Raw genomic sequence first — 25,776 nt, 5'->3', positions numbered from 1 at the left:
GACAATTTTCTATAATATGTATATTAAATACCTTAGTATTGAACTTATAGTTGAGATGCTCCAGCCTCTGCTGCCTCAGGAGTTCCTGTCGAAGAGCGATCTCTCTCTGATGTTCAGCCGCTTCTAATCTTCGCCAGGCTCGTTCAAGTTCGGCGGGGCGTTGCCACTCCGCCGGGGTAAATGCCTCACGAGACAGAGACTTGGCAACGGTGTTTATGTGGAAGAACAGAGCTTCTATTTCGGATCTCTCCTTGTACCTGATAAAAAAAAGAATTTTAGCAATGGATTAATAATTATAACTTTGTTGCATCGATGAGGTGCAATTATTATTGAGAATGTATTACAGGAGTAGGGAATCCAATCCCGAGCCACATTTTTGATCCCGGGTTTTCGGGATTACAATTTGACGATCTCGGGATTGGCGTTTTTTCGATAGTTTATTTTTTTTTATTTATACAAATAGCATTGATAAAATCGGTCAAAGATATCTAGTGTAATTTATACTATTCAAGACATAATATTAATATTGTGTACGTTCAATCTTGGAAATACATGGGTTTAATGAATATTGTATTGATAATAATGTGAAAGTAAAGCAAAAGATAACATTCATAAAATTCGGCGTAGAAACAAGTGTCTGCCTGCACGTCCGTGGCACTGGCAGTTTGACCCCGTTCCCATGCCAGAATGTCAGTGCTAGCTGGTTAAATAAACGAATTTATTATTTTTCTAATGTTGTTACGATTGCATATGACAACAAAAAATGATTATTTATTATCCGTGAGCATCCGGCGAATCACCATGTGACATGTGCAGGTACATAACATACACTCCACGAACATAATTTTGTACACCATACTAATTGATTGTGACTGATAAAAAAATCAATCCTGAGGATTTCGGGATTATGTTGACTAATCCCGGAGATTCATAGGTATCAAAAATTGTCCGGGATTGGAATCCCTATACAGGAGCAATCTAAAATCGCCAATGGCAAAAAATTTCAGCACTAGGCTATTCTCATAAAATATGTACATATGTGTCATCATCACAATACCAGTCATCAGCCAGGGTCGATCCACTGCTAGATGAAAGCCTCCCCCATTTCTTTCCACTCTTCTCGGTCATTCAATACCACGTATATTTGCATCCACTGAATTTTATGAGATCGTCAATTCAATTGGTTTTAGGGCGTCCATATGGTTGTTAAATGACCTCGGTTACCACTGTATCAAGGTATTTTTCCAGTTATTGTAGACTCACCGACTGACATGTCCAGCAGATTGCCTTTTTATCTGCTTGGCGACCTCAATCACATCACATACTCTTGTATATCTCCTTATACATACATTGGTATCTTTTGTGGTCTTTTCGCTTTATACCCAAAATGCACCTTTCCATGCAGTGTTGTATCAGCAATCAGCATAATATATTATAAAATATAAACATCTATTTAATTTTAGAGACTAGTGATAGGTTACAAGAAATATCCACTGTGTGAGCGACCTGTAGTATTGAATATGGAGGCCTTCATCAATGTCAACGACCGTATAATTAAGTTACAAAATCAATATGAATGATAAATAACTTACTTGGGAGGTTTTTCGACGGTTCTGTACTGCTTGAAGGCAAGAAGAAGCTTCTGAATCCCATCCAGAGAATTAGGGAAGTCCCTGTCTCCCAACTCCTCGATCTTCAAACGGATCCACTCCAGCAATGCGGTGACTAAGCGAGCGTAGTGTAACTTCTTTGCATCGGCATCCATCAACTGACCGACAATCTGAAACATTTTGCATCATATTAAACACACCATTTGATTTTATATTTGAATTACTATGTATAGTGAACTGCGCAAGCTAGTGAGAATCAGTATTCCCTCCAATCAATGATACCTGTACTTGCATATGTTACACCGAATGTGCGAAATTGACTACTACATGAAATGGGCAAAATTTTGGCTAATTCATGTAATAGTCAAGCCTGTTGCCTTATTCATGAATTAGGTAAATTTTCTGCTGAGTACATGAATTCGCCAGGGTATGGAATTCTTGAACTGTCAACATGACAGAAGAAAAAGTAAATTTAATACGGATGGTTTTATTAGTTATAATTGGACATAATATAATATTATTATTATTAGGTTAGGTTTTATAATTCTGAATTAAATTATTCAACTGAATGTCCATTTTGAGGTTAGCTATCAAGTGTCAACAAACTATCACAAACATTCAATCGACCATTGCACGATTGATACTTTGAAAATACTTTTCAATAAAATTCTTCCGTTATCATATTATAGTTCTAGATTTTTTTTGCGCATAGTAAATGGATATGAACGTCATTGTAGTTATTGATTGGTATATTTTTATATTATAATCAATGACATTTGACACATTACTTTAGTTTGACTAATTGCAAAAAACACCACCGGAGCGCGATCATCTAATTTGTCCAATACATGAACTAGGCAGAAAAATTACTGCCGAATTCACGCACTCTCCAGATATTTTGTCGAATTCATGAATAAGGCAACGGGCTTGCATTTTTCATGATATAGGCAAAATTTTGCCCATTCGGCGTAACACATACATGGAAAGCTCTTAAAGGAGAGTACATAAAAAATTGATTAGCATACATAAATAGCCATATTTGTGAAATTATAGGCATACATGGCAACCTCTAGAAAGTTTTAGTGGTCATCTAAGAACTCTGACATCTAAATTCTGTCAATATTACTGAAGATTTTTTTTCAACATCAATTTAGGTGCAATATTTGGGTGATCCTACTAAAATTATTGCCATGGCACATTGAAATATCAACAACATATTTTTGTATTAAATTATTAGGTGTCAATTTAGTCTTTGAGCATTTTAATAGATACTTGAACTAACGTTGGCAATTCTGCGTCCAATCTTCATTTCGTTCTTCATGCGAGCAAACGTATGGTAGTAACTGGCGACGTACGTTATCACGGATTTCTCATCGGGCCTGCTGGTGTCGACATCTGAAAAAGAATTTAAAATATATTTTCTATAAACTTGTGTCAGGCCGAGAGGTGAACTATATTAAAATCATTACACATCAAAACAAGACATGAAATGCCTAGTTTCAAAATCCCCTAAAACGATTTTTAGGTAATTATGACAAAAATGAGAAAAACTCATATCTATTAAATCTGTGAACTTTATGTATTTATCATGTAATTCGTACATTCTAAAAAGTATTTTGGCTTATCCATTTTAGGGGTATTTGAAAAGCACACCCAACCATTTTAGCGGGTTTTGAAATTCACCCTAATTTTTGATCATACATATTGACGGTTTTTGGCGTTTTTTAAAGTTCAATCTTTGGCCATCATATAAGTAACAAAAATATCCATCTAAATACATATCTAACACAAAATTGTTCAAAAACCGTGGAGATTTGAAACTAGGCGTTTCCATCTCAACTGTAATCAAATTTGTTGGATCTGATTGAAGATGACAGAAATTCAAACTTAGTCAAATCCACTATGTTTAAATGACATTAGTTGGTCATCTCAATTGACACAATTTTAATTCAAAAAAATGTACATAATGAATGCTAGTGAATTTGATTGTTTTAGTGAATATTGATTTAAAAAAAATTATATTTTCTCTATTTTACCTTCAGCATCCAACAGCCTGGGAATTCCCAGCTGTGTTTCGGATACTCTGAAAGCATGTTCCAAGTTGTCCATATTTGGTGCACCAGGAAGTCTGGAATAGTCGAAGAGGTCAGGTCTGTGGGAGTGGATGAGGGCGTTGAAACCGAGACCCGATCTCCATGAGTCTGTGAAGTTGGTGATGTGGACTCCTTGGTATCCGTTGGTGCGACGCTGGCACCACAACAGCAACGCATCTTTAGCCGATTTTTTCTCTGATGACTCATTTTCTTCGTCCTGGAATTGTGATAATATTTAACAATAATTTAGATACTTTGGTAACTACTTCATATTTTTAATGACTCAACAAAATGTCACATATTGTAGAACAGTGTTTTTCAACCAGTGTGTCCCGAGGAGAACTCCTACTTTTTATGTGTCGCGAAACTTTCACAAAGTGCCACCTGAACTGAACCGAAAACCGATAACCAGAAAAACCATTATTTTTGTCGGAGCAAAATCCTGAACCAAACTGAAAAAAAATAACGGTTCGAAGCTCTGGTTGCCACGTACTTTTACAGTATTTATCATTCACCTTGATCCAGCAGCATCCAGTTCTATATTTCGGATGTTTTCTGGTTATTGGATACCACTGGACTACCCTCATCTATTATCCTATCCAATTATTTCATTTTTGTTGTTGGGTGTTATGCCAAGGGTGCATCTCTCCATAGCATTGAATGAAAGATGAATTATAAAATGGTTACCAGCTCATTCTTTTTTGTCCCAAAATGGTAAAAAGTTCTAGAGGAACATCTAACTGGTTAATGTATTAATATACTCACAACATCGATTTCTATCTCTTGGATCTGGAACCGTAAAATGATGGTCCAGATTAAGCCGAGGATGAGACGAGGGTTTCCATCAACAATATCTTCAGCTCCAATGGATTCCAGGCGCACCTATAAATTGGTAATAAAATGAATTAATTTTGGACAGAAACATATAGGTATTCTTATTTATATATCGAGGGTATACTGACAGAAGTCAATAAAACAAGTTCTGAGATAATCGCAAAAAGCGTTTTCAAAGCGTTCTTCCACGTAGATTTTTTTATGATTTAAAAACATTTTTTCTACATTATGACTAACCTTTATGGCAAACACAATATACGACATGTTACAAGTCCTGTATTTTGTATACGCAGAACGCATTAGGTCATTATCATGCTTTCTTCTATCAGAATAAAAAAATAACAATATGATTTAATAATGTTTCTATTTTCTCACCATTATATCCTATGCCTTTGTGCGTTTTACCAGGACGTAGAGCGTAAAATTGTATACATTTTGGCATTTAAAACAGAAAAAAAGCAAAAAGTGAGTTAATGCGTTCTGTCAGAACACCCTTGATATTAATGTATGACGAGGTACCAAACAAAAATGTACTTCTTTATGTCAGTTATGCTGAGCACTCATGAAAACCACTTGGCAGTATGACAGGTCATAGACCAGGTGTTTATTGCAGGGATATGCGAGATTTGTTGCGGGGAAATGTGGGGGTCCCACATTTTGGCAAAGAAGCATGTATACGGGCGGGCATACGTCACACTTCTTGCAGCTTGCCCTAATCGACGATGTCAAATTGTTTGTAGCCAGGTTTAGCATTTTTGAATAACAAAATTTGCATCTGGCGTATGGCGATAAACATAGCATATTTCGACACTCCAAACAGATGCATAACGTGGATCCAATTATAATATTGTTACCGAAAATAGACACTGACCTTGGTGTGCAAGAAGGCAAGACTCTTGTTGACGTTTTCGATCTTGTGCACTCTCATGCGGCCGCTGTTGGGTTTGGCAAGCTTTTCTCCCGAGATGATCTCCAGCAGCTTGAGGAGTTTGCGACCATCTGCCAGGTCCACAAATAGATCCTCCACCTCCATCCGAGCCTATAACACAAACGCAAATGAATTTACATAGACACATGTATCTGCAACATGTGGATACCGAGCATAAGAGGATTGCTACATATGTTAACTTGGTTGCAATGGCTTTCATATCTACATTTTCTGTGTATAATTTTTTCCAATAGGCAAAAAATGTGACTGTACTCAAATTTAATTTAATTAAACTTGATAGGAATAAATGCCAATATTGCCAATAAAGGGTTTTCTGCCAAATTGAAATTGGCATAGTATTCTACTTTTCGATTTTGATTATTTAATTTTTCCCATGCTAATGGAGAACTGTAGGTAACGAGACATAAAGTTGTCATGGACAAACAAAAAAATACAATTAATGTCTTTGAATTACACCATATGGAGATAAAAACTAACCTTCTGCAGGAAGCTGTTCATCCATTTTGTGAAAGTTTTCTTCTGTATGTGTAATCTTTCTTCCTGGAGCGCTTTGATGCGGCCCTGCTCAAATTTGAGTACATCCTCGCGCTGCGTCATGCTGCGATTCTGCGCCTGGTTCGAATACCCGCCAGGCTCATACTGTGGCCCTGATCAAATAACACACATCTACATTAGTTACCATTAACATTTAAGTATATCACAACTCGTTAATCATACATCCTATCTGTATATTGGATCAGAACCAATAATCAGACGATAGTATGACCAGATAAATAGTATGTTTTCAATTCGCTACTCCATTACGACAATTTTACTAGAATCTGATAAATTATTTCATTATCTAAACTAAATAATACAATCAGCAAACAACTCAAAACTCAATGGGAGGGATAAGGCTTTGAAAATGGTAGATATCTTCCAGTGGCGTACGGTCCATAGATGCTATAGATGCAGAGCATGCCCCAAAATATTCAATACATTATATGAGCCGTCTAATTACAAAAAGCGACAAGTCCACAATTCAATATTTTCGGGAAACAATGTTTTTATGTTTCAAGCTTCAATTATTTGTTTTAACGTGAGATTATTTTTTCCGTTGTATTCTATGTCGAAATTAGAACCAAATGGCAATTTGTGTCAGCCGATAAACTCTTAAATGTAATAAATATAGGCAAAATAAAATTGGACATATCGCTATTTGTAGCTCACTTTTTAATTTACTCCGCATAAAGCACATATTTTCGTGGCACTGTCATGAGTTTACCTGATACTACACCATGGGAGACGCCCTTTTCAATATTGAACGTTCCCTTATTGGTTGACTTAACCACGCGCGTAATCAACCAAGCTTTAAATAATATGAAACATGGACTTAATGTAATAAATCGAGACTTAAAATATTTTTTTTCGTAGGGTTATGTCGCGTTTTGGAATTGTTGGAATTGATGTAAAATTATACAAAGAATACGTGCATATTTTTTTCTCGATTTTGACCAAATGTGGACTTATCGCTTTTTGGAATTAGACGCCTCATATAAAAATACTACGTATTTATTGTGGGATTAATGGTAAATTTAACTTTACTTTATGTACTTCTTTTAAAGGTTCGATATAGTTATATATTGCTTGATTATTGATTAAAGATAATAAAACAATGATATCGCAAAAAACAAAAATTCAATCAGTATTCTAGTCATAACTCAAAAATTACGATTCTAGTATTTAAATTAATGTTGTGGTTTATTGTTCATGTTCTAAATAATATATAATAATATGTTGAAAATTCCGGAGAGCCCGCATAACATACGACCCATCAATGTTCAATTAGTTACAAAACTCTAAATCGATTATTGTAAAAAATATTAGATTTTATTTCAATAGCACCTCTACAAACAAAAGTCACAGCATTCCCAAACAACTAAACATCTATACCTACTAACAATAATATTTTGAGAAATCTTGTTGTTTACTTTTGACATTTACAAGATAACTGAATATTACCAAGAGACATAAGAAAGACATAAGTACTATGTAATTCGATTTCCCAACAATATTAAATTTAGTTGTGGTATCGAGATGACGAGTAGATACTTCTATTTGACACTTATGTGTATACTGTTTTATAATATAATAATGTTACTATAAAGCCGATGAAAAAGATAATCTTGGATTGGCAGTAAATTAGATTTACCTATTGTAATTGGTTAAACTACATAATTCGATAAATTTTGTACTTCATTTTCAGATATATTTTGACATATACTATTATTATGCATAATACTGAATAATCAACCACGAAAGCCTCAAACAATAATATATTATATAGATCTTTAATATGAAGTATAGGTAAATATAATTTACAATACATTTGCGCATTAATTACATATTATAGTAGGTTATCGAATATTGAAAGCATCTATGGGCAGAATGCCATTGCTATACATATAATATAATTGAACATACAAAAGTATTGTCAGCATAATATGATACAATTCAATCTGTAATACCATTATCAAAAGCTGTGATGAAAACAAAACAGGTGGGACAACAATAAAATAAATCCATGCATAATGAACACACAAAAAACAGAGGACGTCACAGCATAACATGACTATGTAAGTATCTAAAAAAAAAGTAATTCAACATAACATACCAAACAATAAAATTTTGTATAGAACTATGCTTAAGATTCATTCCAGAAACATGCGTAGTGAAGAAATAAAATTGATTATGAATTCCTGTTGAAGATGATGTCTCATAATATGAATACGTGTATTAATTAAGGCGCTAAGTACCAAAAAAATAAAAACTGACATTTTTATAGAAAAAAGTTCTACATACCAACGACAATAACTTCAACTATAGTCTAAGTGCCTCAAGCAAGTCAAAAAAATACAGCAAAATAATGAAACTTGTAAGTCCGTTGGCGTGTTTTATTTATAATGGTGTAAGTATCACTGCAATGGTCAATGGCATTCAATATAAAATAGCTGACGATGGTGAGTTGACACTTGCGAGTTCTTAATACCTAAAATTATAGAAGCTGCCGTGATTGCTTCACATTGTAAAACTACATTTTTCAAAAGGTCTGCTTCATGAAATTATACTGCAATGACTCGGTATTTTGTAACTACAGGCAATACTACTTTTTGGTACTTAGAACCTTATTTAATACACGTATTCAATGTGAAATGGTTGCAATTTCTAAATGAAATGAAATTATTGATTGGATTGGTGTTTATGTGGTAGAACTCCATTATAATGGTTTTAAAATAAAGTTTCTTTGTTAATTCTACAATAATTGGGTTATTTTATGTTGACAGCTTGCTCAAGGTATGAACCAAAAAAAAATATTCTATAGAGATGCGAGCTCTGTAGCAAAGATGTTGAAGCAAAAAACCACCTCTGCAGGCCTATTCTAACATATCACTTAACATCAAAAAAGAGCTAATTGTGATCAATTTACGTATTCTGGCGGTTAATTATGTAAAAAAGTTAACCATCTGAACTGTCAAAATGTGATATCTTTTAACAACCCCTCGCTTGACCATGCTAACTTTGAGAACGAGACAGAGTAGTTATGTCAATTTTACATAATATTGAGAATTGAGACACAAGATCCGACTGTTTTGCTGCAATCGCAATGACCTGACGTGTCAAAACAAAATTCTTATGTTCGGCTCATTACCGACTAGATGACGCTGGTTTGGCTTTATCAGCTTGTGTTCGGTTTTATCTGCTTGGGTTCGGCAGTATGAACATATCCGAATTTGACCGACATGTCTACCAACCTAAATTTTTGACGAACTACGAATTAAAGATTGCTAATCGTTTAGTGTAAAAAATACCTTCCGTGCTAACTTGGATGAATGAAAATTATGGAAACGTGCTTAAGTGATAACCGTTAAGACCTAATAGACCTCCTATTCCACTGATTAAGTTAGCTACAAGTGTTTTTACATTGCAGGTTCATTTGCAGAGAATTGCACAATAATGCTAAAACATTAATTATTTGCCATTATTTAGTTGAAAAATCATGTAAAACCGTTTTGAACTTCACTGGCAGGGTTTAATTGAATTTTAAAAACTAACCAGCACCATCTGCAATTTGTATTCTTTGTCAATGAAAAGAATTATAGTATGACTGACAAACGTTAGTGTGCACTATTTGTGCTCCCATCGCCGATGGATGATGGATTGATAGCCCAAAACAATCATTGTACAATTAACCAAAAACTTTAATTCAAAACCATTATAATGAAATTATTTTGTAAGTGATAATATGCATATGAATGATATCTCTCTCTTCTATATACCATTAACAGTGCACAAAATATTAAAAAGAGAGATCTGGTAGTAAGAAGAAGAAAAGCATTAATTACCAAACCTTATAAGATGATCTTTCAGAAAATATATGAATCCATGACCAAAAACCATGCGTAAAGAAGACAAAACAGTTACAAAAGAAATGATAACATGTCACCATTGAAGAAACATACTAAATCTTCATGTACTTATAACAATTTGCGTGAAATATCTCTTTTACAGATGTACATACACCATTTAACACTATAATAAGATAAATATGGAAATTTTATATAGATATATTTTTTTAAATTAAACTATTCAAATGAATAATAAATGCAAGATTTAAGAATGCAACAATCTTTAGAAACATATCAATTAGTAAAAATATTTATACCGAACGGGACTTAAACCTACCTTCTGGGTAATGTGGTTTACCAATTAAGCGACCGGTGGAATACTAATCACAAACAAAATATGGTCGCCAGTATTAGAGCGGGAATACACGAGCAACATCATGTTGCTGCTGCCGGCAGTCGCAACTCGGAAATCCCCAATTTTTCATACAAAACTCATACTGGACGCCCACACAGCAACACACTGCTGTCAACCACGGCAGCTGCTGTCGACGAGCTGCCCGGAACCGCCGAGTTGCCGCAGTCAATTTGCTGCTGCGTCAAACATACACTGGCAGTGCTGGCTGCCCGTTATAGCAACAGCCCCTCCCACATCTCTCTCCGACTAGTCCTGCGCACCGTCATTCCAATCCGAAACACACCCGCTGACACATTTGCTGCCAATCACAGCAACATGAGCTGCCACATTGTTGCGTTGGTCGGCTGCTCGTTTGCTGCCAGCAGCAACAACACGATGTTGCCCGGATATTCCCACTCTTAATGGAAATTTAATTTCCACATTACATATTGTTAGGAAGTTTCTTAGGTTGCCTAATTATTGGTAAAGTATATTTGCCCATAATGCGATTGGTGCAGGAGTCCAGCGCCTTTATTCCATCGTGCACCCACTGCGAGTGCAATGTATTGGGATAATTGAGTTGTTATTACCTTGGTTACTTTATACAATTGCATTGAGTAACCATGGTAATAAATTGCAGCTCAATATTCCCATCACGATACATTCCACTCGTGGTGGGTGCAATGGAATAAAGGTGTCGGTCAGTCAGTACAAATATGTTTTATAATAGTTATGTTTCTGAGGTGTTATTATAATGAATGTAAAAATGTGCACTAGAATAAAATATACTGTGCCAATATTAAATATTATAGGTATGCTAAGTTATTTTATACATTAAACATTTTAATACCCGATGGTAATTTTTTTAACCTGAAAGTATGTAGGTAAGTAAGTGTAAAATATAAATAAACGGGAGATAAGCAATCACATATTTATCTTACGATAGCAAAAATAGTATCATGCATTCATTGAAAACTGAAACGGAAATGCCACCAACAACCAAAGATGACAAAAGCATGCCAAAACCACGATGCAGAAAGAAGACAGAAGCACAAGACACGTGGAAGTGTATGTGGAGTCGGTTTACCCTGCTGCTTCCGGGAGACTGGTTGGAACTCCTGGTAACCTGGGTTGCTGAGTTGTTTCCCAAACATGGCGTCGGTTGAAGGTCATTGATGGCCGGCCGTGGTCTTTGGTAGTTCGCCGTATCACCTGAAATTGGCCCAGTCGTTGCAACTTAAACTGTCTTAGCATAAATTCATCTTCCATTCAAATAACCAAAGGCTGTTCCAAAAATACACACGATACACCTAAGTCTTCTGTGACAAAATTACTTTTATTACATTTTTAGTTATAGTGAAAATTTTAATTGAATTTAATCGAACCATAGCTTATCCTACAAATCAGTGTTTTACAAACTTACAACATGCCTCTGTACCTCTGTATAATCATAGTTTTACTGGCACTGGCGTAGATAACTACTAAGTTTTGAGAATTAAAATTTCTCTCTAAGTCAGATTCGAGACATTTTCCTAAGGTTCTAAGGTCTGACTTACAGATTGAGTTTTATATTATTTTGGCGTACCTAATATCGTACATCAAATCAAAATTATAGTACACATACTATAATCAATGCGGAATCAAATATTTTTACAAAAAAGATTTAACCGCATATCCCTTTAAAGCTTGCGTGTACCGTCAGGGGTGCACATAAAACAATTTACCGGAAACACTGTCATACATAGACATACATTAAGCAAATACACAATAATTGTCATTTGCAAATAGCTAGTAAAACTTTTGAAACAAATAATTATAAAATGCATTTTGAATCGTGCACCGATAATCGAATACACAATTCGAAAAGACAACACTTTAGAGGGGTGATACGCAATTTCTGCACACTAACAAAGATTTGTAAAATAATCGGTTTGGATAATTAAGCGAAAAAAATATTTTTAAAATAAATGCAGTCAATATTTTGTAAAAATATTTTGGTATCTATATAGCCCCTGTTTGAAAATAATGGTTGATATCATCACTGCTTTAGAGGCAATTATCACAGTTGTGATAAAACGTTGCTAGGTCAATAAGCAAACGCTGAACAATTTTGTGGTTCGGGGTAAAAGTTCTTATATACCATACCTATGAAGTTTTGGCGAAATTAACATTTCAATCGCAGTGACGGTAAAGAACGCTACGTCGCTACTGCCATTTTGTGTGCATCACAGATTTTATCAAATGTTTAATATGCATACTCTTTATAATTATTCTAAAGAATATGTAATATTTATCTATGCAAAAGATCGGGATAAAAGTTCTTATATCAGTTTTGTTACAGTTTTTAAAACGCTTTAGTTCTGAATTTATTAGTTGTGTATCATTTTATTCTTGATACTATGTGAATGCGTACCATTATATTAAATAAATTATTTAAGATAAATTTCGACGATATATTAGTCGATCAGTTAAGAATAGGGATTGCAATACTGGTATCCCAGTATTTTTCGATACCGAAATACTGGTTTTAAAAATCAGACAATACCAAAATAATCGGTATTGAAAGTGGAAATGTATTAATTAACATAAAAAGCTTAATAGAAATGTAAATTTTGTCAGGTTACGCGATGTCTGGTTTACTTCCGTGACCCTTCATTATCCTTGGTGACCAGCAATGATATGTGCCATAAAATATTAATATTTTAAAGAGAGATATATATATATATATTGGTAGACACTACTGTTTTGTTTCCATATATTTCACAAATACTGGTATTCAATATCAAAAACAGAAATACTGGTATAAGTATTTATTTTCATTTGGTATTGCAATCCCTAGTTAAGAACATTTACTTGTTGAAAGCATTGTAAAATTTCTACCAAGAACTGAGGTAGATATTGATATTTTTATTATCAGTAAACAAATTGAAAATTGCGATTGAATAAATCAGTTCTTTCTAGACCCACTAGTATATGAATAGGTAGGTATATGACTTCTGTCAAATAACAACCAAAGGAAACAGGCAATAGTAAGTATATGGCTTTATCAATTGTATATTCTTCTAATCTAATCAGGTTTGTTCTAATATTGTTAAGTGATAAGGAATCCATTAGTTCACCTACATGGTTTGCCTTTGCATAGGTAAGTACATTCCTAATATGTCTGATGTTATGTAAACTGAGATAATGACTTTTTTGCAATTTGGGCGAAATATTTCACGCAATATGGTTTTGTCACGGATAAAATTAATTTCAACTGATAAGCGCCCGCCGGGGGTAGTGGCAGAACGTGCACCAAGTGAAAACGGTGTAATAGCTAAAATTGTCACTGACCAAACCAAGTAACCGAAATAATAACAAATCAATGAAATTATTAGACTTGTTGATGAGTTCTGAGCATGGCCCCCACATCCTGAAGCGGCCCCCCTACTTATCACTTAGATTAAAGGCAGTATGCCGCTCTACAGTAACGTTCCAAATGGTGTTCGAGGTAAAATTAAGATTATTTATTGTATTTCTTAGCGATTTTTAGTATTTTTTAATATATCTACTTGAATTATTGAATTGTTATAAGTATCGACACACAACAAAAATTGCATCGCATAACTACATTTTTTAAAAGATAATCAACATTAAAATTTGAAGTAAATAAAATCAGGGTCAATTAGTGATGTGTGTTTATCTCACTTATCTGGCCGACCCGCCATGCCGGGCCCCTCGTGAGCCCGGGCCCCCATTTTAGAGCCCTGTCAGCCCATGGTCCTGAGGATTGAACATGCGATAACTTATAGCGATAACATGCCACAGACATGAGACGTAGCATCATGTGTGCACACTATTGTCGATTCTTGGAATTGGCCTACTACTTTAAGGCTAAGGCACACGATGATGCAAGTTTGCATCCAATTGTCTATGCCACAGATTAATAGAAATGCAAAACCAGTCGTCAAATACAAAGACTTTAAAGCCGGGTTTTGATTATGACTTAATGAGAGCGCGCATTACGGTTACGTGGCAAACTTTAATCATTTAATGTACCTACCTATACAAGCGTAAATATTGTAAAGAACACGTCATGATTTGGTTTATCTCATATTTCTCCACACTCGAAAATTAAACATTCTTACACACAGAAGATAACGCAGTATCCATTATTTCTGTGTTTTATTTAGACATGAATTTGATCTTAATACTATACGGCCATCTACTTCTGATAGAATAGCTCATGATGAACTGTGATCCAACTGCATACATACAACTTTCCGGACACGCATTTTAGGTACAAAGCATTGTTGCCAACCGTACTATAACAATTATACTTAGTACAATACTATATGTAATTTTGAATCTGCGAAAAATGTAAATTACTTACTACAATTTTACGCAAATATGCCAAAAATGCTATAATTTTGAAGGATTCGAGACGAAAAATGTTCTTGTACTATAGTTTTTTTCAGAAATACTTTTTACCCTTTTGTACTGCAATCAACACAGAAAAAGATGGCAACACTGGTACGAAGCCACCATTTCGCTAACCGTGATGTTTGCAAATCAAGTGCAACAGAACAAAAGTTCTATTTTCGAAAACATACCCATTTTCAAACTGTGATTCAACACGTATTTTCGCCATACTGGGAACACATGTTAATTTTATTTATATTACCTACTGCTTGCAGGGAAGTAAAGGAAGTTTAGAAGTTTACGAAAAACCAGATGGTTAAACCAAACATGTTGCTCACGAGTAACGAAGCTTCAATAAAATTATCATTCATCCTTTTCAAAATAGTCTCAGAATATAATAATTGAGAATCCAATAAAAAGTCGTAGTTATAATTTTATTTTTGAATATTAACTCCAGTTCAAATCAGGGGTTATAGGAGAGAAACACATTGTTCACCGCGAGCTGTTGTACCCGAAATAAATGGCCGTATAGCATTGAGATCGCGTTCTTCGTGGTGCATTTCACCGTGAGGTGACGTACGTTATAACACCGTAAACAAAACAATGTTGTATTAGTAATTGGCGATTTTTACAAGTAGGTAATACGATGTGCAATTTAATGGTGTTAACTGTCCAGTATTGGTGGGGAAACCATATAATAAGAATCAAGACAGGTATAAGTAGGTACCTACTTAAGTTAGTATTGTTTTTACTTTATTTAAAACTTTAATAATTAGTGTTTATACGTGTTATAGGTATAACAAATATTTTTTAATCTATAAACGTGTTGGTATAAATAACGCGATCTCGATGCTATAGGGGCACCTGTTTCCAGCACAGCAGCTCACGGTGAACTGTAATGCGGCGAACGGCATACACAAGTATGAACTATTCGTAAGCCTTCAATATAACCTCGTTTAGATATATTGTCCTCGAAGATAACCAACCACTCAGATCATCCACAGTCCACACGACAAAAAATGTCAGCCCCAAGGAAGTCAGCGTTTAGATGCATTCTTGCGACTCCCAATGACCCAATGCCCAAACCAGATCACATCGACAGGACATCGACGTTCCTTCAGAAATAAAACTTTGACAAAAAAGCGGGCTAAAGCCATAGATGAAAACTGCATAATGGTGTGAGATAATGATTTCTGTTCATGGAAATATATTTTTGGCCGCGCGGCTTAAGCGTCGGCCTATAGCGTCGTGGGTCCCAGGTTCGAATCCTGGGTCTGGCAAGTACACATAATATTGTTTTTCAATTTGTGTATGAGTCAGAGAAAGAATCTAATAGGTTGAGCAAGTAGCTGACATCCATTTCTCGTAAAACAAAATCTGTTAATACAAACCTCCACTCTGTGGAGGCCCATATTATATTAGGATCGGACATGGTCGAAAGAAAGAATTAAATAAGCGTCTCACCTAGGGAACTCAGAAATAATGGGAACTGAAATACCTAACGGGTAAGGAGAAGCAGGCAAACGATCTCGAGTAAGGAAGGATACGGAATAAATTTAAACACGTGTCAAGAATACGTCATACGTCGAATACTGACAACTACTCTCGGTTTATGCATTGACGCTCATTTAATACGCTATTGCACGTCTATAATGCGTGGTTCATTTTCGTATGACACTCGCGGCCCACTGGGTGTCAACTTGTGGCCCGTGGAGCAGTGAGAAAATAAAAATAATATCAAATGCTGCCACTAGTTGTGGTAATTTCGCAAATTGAGATTCGATATTGGCTCAAGATTTTAAAAAGCACCGTGTGCTTTTTGCTGCATTTGCAACGCCATTATCCGTAGACGTGAATTTATTACCGGGAAATTTACAAATGGAATATTGCGAAATATGTTGCGATGAACAGTTAAAGGAGAAATTCTATCAGGTTGGTTTGGAAGAGTTTTTCAAAACATCTTTGGGCAAGGAAAAATATCCTGCATTTTACAAACATGCTCTAATGATGACTTCCCTATTAATTGGAAACATTTACACGTGTGAACAGCTTTTAAGTCGGATGAAGCATATCAAATCCCGAGTGAGAACACGAATCACTGATGTGCATTTGGAAAACTGTTTGCGTGTAGGAACAACCTCACTCGATATCGATATTGATGGACTTAGTTCTGCCACACAAAATCAAACTTCTCACTAAAATTTATTATTTTGTTTATTTTTTATTATTAAAAAAGGTTCTAATCTAATAAATATGTTTGATCCTCATTTTTGTTTTATTTTATTAATATATATTTCTTTTTTGTTTTGTATAATAAAAAATCGGTTGTGCGGCCCGGTAGGAAATCTCATTTTTAGAATCTGGCCCGGCTGCTGAAAAGGTTGGCCACCCATGCTCTACATTAAAACCGTGCTTCAAAACTTACTGTATTGGTATATAGCCGGTATCTGTTCTGTGGCCTGACCGTATTCGTTTATTTATTATTATTATCGAATACGTCAGTGATTCTCAACCAGGTTTCGCAAAAATATCTACATAACATTTTTGGTTTAAATTATTAGTTGTATGTATATTGCAGTGACGTGTGGTCCATTCATGCAGTGGATGCGGAGCATGCCCAAAATATTGTGCAATTGGGTATTAAGAAAGAAAAACATAGATAATTTATTTAAAACCTTGTTTCAAGATCCAATAGTTACGAAATTCTGAGTAGTATAAGTAGAGTAAGTAGACAATAATATAGTAGGTAGAGTATTTATGTTTTTACAACGTTTTTATTAGGTCGTATTCTAGTTTGTCCGGTGGTTGTTTATCCAGTACAAATCTTGCAATCGATTTTTAACTAACTTCCCGACTAGCTAGACATTTGAAACTTTTAGAATATATCAGATTCAGAACACGATGCCAATGCATTCTTTTAATACTTTTAGCCAATCTTTAAGTAGAATTCAATTCATTTTCAGTTGATTCTGTTTTGTATGAAAAGTTATTTCGGAAGAAATCCGTAAAAAGTAAAACACTATTATTGGTTGCTAGGGGGTCTGGGGTCCTAGCAACTAAATTATTAATATATTACGTGCGTTACTATGAAATCAATATGAAATGGCAATATGACATTTCAGTATTCTATGATCGTTTAAGCTAGTCAAGTCAAGTTCATATGATTCAACAGAAAATTTATAAACGGGTTATATGAAAAGTTCTTTTTATTTTGTAATTATTTTGACAGAATGTCTGATTTAAAAAATACCCAATGTAATATACCTACCAGTTGTTGACATCTTCGATCCGATGCTGGTGCAATCACGAGTACGTGTTACCTCGATATTTGCTCAAACAAAATCGACAATGCATCCTGATGACGACGCGTATACTATACCAATCTTAGATATTAAAAAAACTGAATAAATTTCTATGTACCTGTAATACATATTGGTATTATGTAATATTGTAATATTAAGACGTTTTATTGTTTGATGTCCGTGAAATTCATTCGATAAGATTATCGATAACGTATCTACGCAAGATAGGTATGTGACATAATATTAGCTATCGCGTTATGTTGTGTATATGCTATAGATCCGCCAGTATAGATTGTCCGCTGAGTGAGGGCGCCAAATTCTTACATTTTGACATATCATTAAATACTTTTATACTGTGATGAGCATAGTTCTAAATTAGTAAATTCGAACACCTGACGATTTATGATGGCATATCGATAGAAGGGATGAGCCTTTGCATATGCACTTAAAACAAGAAATAATAAAATTGTAATCCAAATCGTTGAAGCATAATATTACATATTATGTAAGTTGATAGGAATGTGTAAATCTCAGATTATCATAATCTGTAGTCTATGTACTTTGGTTATTTTTAAATAAAATGTAATAGTAAAAATTCAAGGAAGTTTTTTTTAATGTGGTTTGATATGTACCTCAGAATATTTTTGTGTGCCTACCTGTTTATCTGTACAATAAAAAAAATGGTAAGCAGCCGCACAATTTGTTGAGCGGCGCATTTAAATTGCTAAACCTCTGAAACATCAGCTGATTAACGAGGCACGACATTCGATAAGTAGAATTGGATGTTTTTGGCAAGATCATCATCAATCTTGATTGCAGCACGGTGAAATATCTCCAATATACCAAATGCGGAATTTAAAAGGAAATAACTATCGCAATTTGGAAGCATTTTACTTTCAACATATTTGGTTAAATCCAGAGCTTTTTTTAAATAATGAAAATGACGAATAATAAACCTTCTTTTAAAACTATTTATTTAAAAAAAAAAAAAAAAACATTTGTATACATATAATTACAATACATATTAAAACTTTTTACCCGACGCGGAGGAGCTGAGCGGAGCAACACAAAAAAAGGGTCCACTCCCGGCTATACTCACATGGTTAAATCATCATTATCTACATAACTAGTCGAATGGTCAATAAAACCCAAAACTTATCCAATTTAAAAAAATATTTACATTAATCTCCGATAATTATATCTCTGTCTGCGCGAGTTAAACTACGGTAGGTCTGAATGAGGTGAAATTGAGCTGCGCTATTACCATGTTAAAATTAAATTTTTCGTGCTCCATACGATTATAAATATGTAGCAGCAGGAACTTCCCGTAGGGATTGGCACTTCATGCATTGCTTATTATAAAGGACAGCAAATGAAGGAATGAATACAATCATTACAACATTAATTATCGCACGGACATAGACGATGCGGTCGCTTCATTAGAATATACAGACATTATTAGTTAGTCAGGGAAAGATGTTACGTCACTTATGTGCAAAGTCCCACTAGGGAGGCAAATTCGTTTTTTGCGTCAAAATTAAGCATATATTTTATTAATGATAATCTCAGGCAGGCACTGTAAACAAAAATGCTTATAAATACATTGATAACCTCCAATAATTCCGTAATTAACAGCAGCCGAAATATGAGGAATATACTATTAAGATTGTTATAGGTATTTACCGGAGGGATTTTAGTCAATCTCTTTTGCCTAACTGGACGTGGAATTTTCGAGAATTGCTATAGATAAATCAGTATACAGTGGCACCATAGGCTATTCGCGAGTGTATTGGAATTGTTTGCTACAACACCTGTTTCAATAGTAGCAAATAATACCATTACAATAATTGTAAGCCGTTTTTACAGTGCCACTACACCCATACATACGGATGAATAAGTAGTAATCCTCAAACATAAGACATGATTAACGTGTGTAAATTGTACTTGAGTGTTCATAATATTGTAACGTAAACATAACCTATAAATCTGACGTTTGAAAGATAGGAGTAATTGCATCGTCGAAAGCAGTGGTAATCGTTTCATGTTATTCGATGTCAGGTTGATAAAATGTTTATTATTACACGCGCGTCGAGTAGTGAGAAGTGAGTCCTCGCCGCGTCCCTGAATGGTCATACTCATGTTTTAGTCGGCGATGCCGTAATCGTAACGTGGATGACACAATGTGCTGAGAGCAACATCACGTCTCTTCTAAAACTGTGTGTGCATTATTAAATTTTTATGATTAATATTATGCACACCTCAAAAACAATACATGCATGTAATTTAAGTTGAGTTCGTTCAGCGACCGCTTTAATTTTTACGTGGGTAGATTCATCTGCATACCGGTATATAGTAACTATGTACGGTTGTGCATTTTCTCGAGAATTTTGAAATTGGTTTTTTGATATAGGTAAGTACCGAGAATTCCCGAGATTCGAGAAATATTTTTTAAAGTTACAGAAATTAAAAGATTTCCCTTGCTTAAAATATTGTATCTTCCTATCAAAATCAAAAGTTAGGACTATTTAACCGCCAAAAAACAATGCCATCTGAATCCTCCTGGACAAAGCTGGGTACTTTCACTTGAAAGAATATTTCAATGAATTCAAGAGAATCGAAATAATAAAAGTGCGTATACAAAAAATTAAATTGTGATTATTGCACTGTCCGATATTTTTATAGCAAATAAGGTTTTTGTGCTTACTTAATTGTGACCGATTTCTCGAGACAAATTTATAATTATGAATTCTCGAGAAACAAGATTCAGAATTATTATCCTTTGTATTATAAAATATTATCACTCTAGGTATGTAGTACTACAAGAATATTTATATTTAATTCGAATCACAATCGCGATGTCTATTTTATGAAGTCGATAGAAGACAGACCATAACACACTATAAAGAATAGTATAATTAATCATCATTGACGTTCGACGATATCGCATTTATCAGGTAACTCAGAAATAATGGGAACTAAAATACCTAACGGGTGTGGAGAAGCAGGCAACCGATCTCGAATGCGAAAGAATACGGGATAAACTTAAACACGTGTCAAGAATACGTCATACGTCGAATACTGACAACTGCTCTCGGATTATGCAATGACGCTCATTTAATATTGGTGTATTGAAGGTTGCAACACACACATTGCACGTCTATAATACATGGTTTATTTTCGTAGGACACTCACACATTCAAAACCCTGTACTGTATTGCGATGTAGCCTATCGGAATTATATGTATTAACCTGTTATGTGGTATTTATGGACCTCCAGAACGTGGCGCCAACAGACTGTTTACGAGGAATGTCAGATAAGAGTCCATCCAGTGGAGCGTGGATCCCTTACATAGGATCCAAATACACCACCACAGATAATCAAGTGAAGTAGGTATGAATTAAGTTTTGCTACTCTAAAATACGATGACTTGGGTATTTTTATAAACCATGCAAATCAAGGCAAATTAAACAGTATATTATAAAATTAGGTATATTTAAAAAATATTATTGAAATTTTAATAGCGTGCAATTTAAATTATAGGATGGATCATCGTTTTGGAATCAGATTTAAGGGTGATAAACGTTTCAATTAAATGCCGAGTTAAGTATAGCGAGCTAATTATTCAAAAATATACAAAAATTAAATTAATAAATGATATACATATTAATAAGTTTAAGATAGTAAGCTTTGACATGTGACATTATTTTTATGCAAAAAATGAATTGAAGTAGTCTTTACTTAAAATGCTACCTGGTTAGCGGTAGTAATCAATCAGTGAATAAATTGTCATCAGTAAACTGTTATCATTTTTGTTATCACTGTTCTTATCAAAATAATAATCAACGTAGATAATATCAAAGAACAAAGTTGATACCTCGACAACTGAGTGGTTAACAGCTTTGTGAAATTCCTGAACACTTGAACACCTGAACACACAGAATCACAACAATCACATAATCACAATCATAAGCACAAAATATCTAATTGATTGCGGATATGGATTTCATTTCAAAGTCTATGTTGCATTACTAATATTTCGTGGTACCACGACATGGCTTGAGCACAGTTATATTATATTTATTTTATTATAAATTATAACCAAACATGCGAAGAGTTTCTAAAAGATTGAAAAGTTTTTGAACGCCGCCGTGCAAAATGCCCCCTTCCCCCAATAGGTTTTTGAGTACATGTTTTTTTTTAATATGCGTAGGTAATTATTTATAGGAGTGTTTCCCATATTATTTTTGTCCATAAATAATTGACTGAGGAGGTGACTCTATGGTGACTGTTTTATTCAAGAACGGATAAAAAAATAAAACTCAAGTAAACTCGGAAAAAAATAGTTGATTTATAAATTATTAGCAAGTGCAAGTACAAGTACGTTAAAACTATTTTTTTTATATCCTGACGCTGTCTATGAATTACATATAATTAAAAACAAATACACAAATTAATTATGACACCCGATATTAAATATTTTAGATAATAGTGTGTTATTGGTTAATTTCGTCGTTATTAGGTATGGTGCAGGTGGCAAACTTGGTATTCAATAGATGCGGGTTCGAATCTCTCCAGCATCAATATTAACTATTTCCAATGGGTGTTTCAAAGATGTTCCGAATAACATAATATTATGTGCATTCGAAATAAATTTGTTGGACAGATATTTCGATCATCTGTCTTTAGGAAGACGACGGCGTAGGAGTACATAGGAAATTTTTTTTTTCTATTTTTAGTAACTACTGTTTCAAAAATAATTATACCTATTTAATTAATACGTTTACCTGTGCTACACAGTTTGAGAGGCTCCATGATTCCGTCATTACAAAATAATGACATCACACCAAACTTCTCGATAAGTGCAAATATGTAAACGATTAGTAATTTTGATTTAATTGAAGGAAAATATAATATTATAAATTCCGATGTCGTCAATATAATAATATAGTATATCAGATTAGTTGATTATTATCGAGCTAATCAATATACCTAAGTGGGCAATTTAATTTAGAACATGGTTCTGCTATTGTCACGTGTGCTAAAGAAAATGAGTTCAAAATATGAGCATGACTAGATTATATATTTATATATACTTAGAACTATAATTAAGTAGCCAAAGTAAACGAAAGATGTATTAATAAATTTCGTATATTCTTATGCCGTGTCCACACTGGCCAACCTCTTTAAAATTTACGATAATTATCTTAATTGTCGTAATCCGACGAGGTTTCCAGCAACTTGTTGCCTGTGTGGACACGGCATTAGATTGACTTCAATAATCATCAATATACTGGGATCCGGCAATCGGTAGTCAATTATTAATATTGCCAATTTGCCTCCCGCGGTTGGGGCTTTCCCCGACCCTTTCCCTGCGTATACTCTACCACTCTAGCCCACATCTATTCACTTCATCACCCACTTTTAAATTCTAGTTTTACACCGAGAAGTTTTGTGCATGCGCCAAGGAGAGGCATTCGTTTGGCTGTCTACATCTATCTGTTCATCAAACCCTTCACTTAGTCAGGTCTAATCTATGGTCAAATCATAGATAATACACGTAAATTTAGGTAGAGTAGGTATACGTTTTATAACTTTTTACTACACTTGCTGATTACCTCGCATAAAATTAGATAATAATTAAATAAATAGATAATAATGTGTATATCTAAAAAGTATTTTTAGAATATATTATTAGGTACTTACATCATTTTCCTCCTAGAACCGGAGTGCAAAGTAAAAAGCGTAATCTACTTGATACTTAATGATAAATATTCGGTGTTCTTATATGAAATAAACGTCATCTCTCAAAATAAACACTGATATACTGATTATTTGGAGAAATATGACAGCAAACTTTTAATTTTATTTTTTACACCTAGTACCTACTGCATTGTCGTACTTTTTGATCGAAACCGCGTATGCACAATTTCTTTATAATTTAGTTGTATAATCATACGAGGGTGGGTCAATAATTCCTTAGAAAAAAGCATTAAAACAGTTTTTATTTTTGTATTTTTTTTTTATTTCTCAACATAATCTCCTTGGAGCTCAATACATTTGGTTAGACGTTTCTCAATTTTTTTTTAAACCGTCAGAAAAATAAGTTTTCGGAAGGTCCTCAAAATAAGCATTTGTCCGATCGATGACTTCTTCATTTGAAAAAAAACGTTGTCCACTTAGCCATTTTTTTAAGTTTGGGAAAAGGAAAAAGTCACTGGGGGCTAAATCTGGCGAATACGGTGGGTGGTCGACCAATTCGAACTTCAATTCTTCAATTTTAGCCATTGATCGTAAACATGTGTGAACACGGGCATTGTCCTGATGAAAGAGGATTTTTTTCCTGTTTAAATGAGGCCGTTTTTCTTCAATTTCGTTTTTTAGCTGGTCCAATAAAGATGCATAATAATCCCCTGTTATTGTTTTTCCTTTTTCCAAATAGTCAACGAAAATAATTTCACGTGCATCCTAAAATACAGTAGCCATAACCTTACCAGCTGATTTTACGGTTTTCGCCTTCTTTGGACATGGTTTGTCTTCGCAATCCACTGCTTTGACTGTTCTTTCGTCTCGGGAGTATAGTGGTGTATCCATGTTTCATCTACAGTCACAAAGCGACGAAAAAATTCATCCGGATTGCGTTGCATGAGCGACAACAGGGCTTTAGAGGCCACCACCCTATTGCGTTTATTGTCGACTGTGAGCAAACGCGGCACCCATCTAGCAGAAATATTTTTCATGCCCAATTTGTCATGTAAAATAGAAATGACGCTACCTTTTGAGATCCCTGTAACCTCAATTATCTCACTCAACTTTAATCTTCGGTCACTTAACACCATATCGTGGATTTTATTGATCATTTCTGGTGTAGTCACCTCTACAGGACGTCCTGAGCGTGGTTCATCCTTTGTTGATGTACGACCACGTTTAAATTCATTTAACCAGTTATAAATAGTTGCAAGTGAAGGAGCAGATATGCCGTGAACTAAATCCAACTCATTTTTTATTTCCTTTGCTGTTAACCCTTTTATATTAAAATGTTTAATAACAGCTCTAAACTCAATTTTCCATTTTTCCATTTTCCACAAGCAAATTTTTTTTAAATGTACGAGAAACACACAACAACCCGACCAATCTGATTGAAACTTCGCAGCATACTGAATCGGTAGTGCCGCTGCATGAAAACAAACCGCTTACAGTACTAGTCGCGCCACCTGTCGGCTTTTCTAAGGACTTATTGACCCACCCTCGTATTTATAGGTTATTTGTATAATCTCGCTACGCAATTCATAATTATTAAGGCTATACCTCAGCTGAGGCATTGTCTAAAAAGATCGTGACTAGGCGATGCGCGGATTGTGTAAATGACGAGAGCCGAACGAAATATAAATTGTCATAAAAACTCAACATGCGTCCTCTTTATGTTATGTTTATTATTATATTCGTAATAATAATAGTATATTCATTGACATGTTTTCTTTTTCAAGTACATGCGGAACGTTTTTTAGTCATCTTTACACGATTTAAGAATATATTCGCCCGACGCCATCACAAAACAAATTGACGTGCAAACAGGTCGACTATCGCTCTCCGAATCTTAATAATCACAATACGCTCTTAATAATCAAACTATATATCCAATCTGGTTGACTATTACTAGGTATAGACTAAAATAAATATTGTGAATACGAAGTTGATGGGGTGTTAAACAGAAAACCAAGGCGGTCGGATCTGCCTGCGCTAGTACTTTCATCACAAATAACGGCCATTTTGAAACCGATTTGAGGCTCGGAATGCGCAGATGACCGCA

The 25,776-nt window shown here is 34.5% G+C and overlaps 1 protein-coding gene across 5 annotated transcripts in view; it reads right to left on the bottom strand.

Annotated features, from left to right (window-relative positions):
• kst (spectrin beta chain, non-erythrocytic 5 kst) overlaps positions 1 to 25,776 on the bottom strand; it is a 130,147-nt gene that overhangs the window by 56,852 nt on the left and 47,519 nt on the right. For 4 of the 5 annotated variants that reach the window (XM_085954075.1, XM_085954076.1, XM_085954077.1 and 1 more), the window contains exons 2-9: positions 11,353 to 11,477; positions 5,964 to 6,133; positions 5,409 to 5,576; positions 4,469 to 4,585; positions 3,647 to 3,920; positions 2,893 to 3,005; positions 1,593 to 1,780; positions 32 to 257 (exon numbers count right to left, since the gene is read on the bottom strand). In XM_085954075.1, the coding sequence (XP_085810201.1) occupies positions 32 to 257; positions 1,593 to 1,780; positions 2,893 to 3,005; positions 3,647 to 3,920; positions 4,469 to 4,585; positions 5,409 to 5,576; positions 5,964 to 6,133; positions 11,353 to 11,419 (1,323 nt within the window). In that variant the 5' untranslated portion in view covers positions 11,420 to 11,477. The remainder of the gene's footprint in view (positions 1 to 31; positions 258 to 1,592; positions 1,781 to 2,892; positions 3,006 to 3,646; positions 3,921 to 4,468; positions 4,586 to 5,408; positions 5,577 to 5,963; positions 6,134 to 11,352; positions 11,478 to 25,776) is intronic. The other variant, XM_085954078.1, reaches the window with a different exon arrangement.

This window comes from Rhyacophila brunnea, unplaced genomic scaffold (genome assembly GCF_057557595.1).
Source record: "Rhyacophila brunnea isolate RB1 unplaced genomic scaffold, BYU_Rbru_1.0 scaffold_4, whole genome shotgun sequence".
NCBI lineage: Eukaryota > Metazoa > Arthropoda > Insecta > Trichoptera > Rhyacophilidae > Rhyacophila > Rhyacophila brunnea.
Note: the sequence above shows the minus strand (reverse complement) of the source record. Positions and strands in the feature narration are given on the sequence as shown.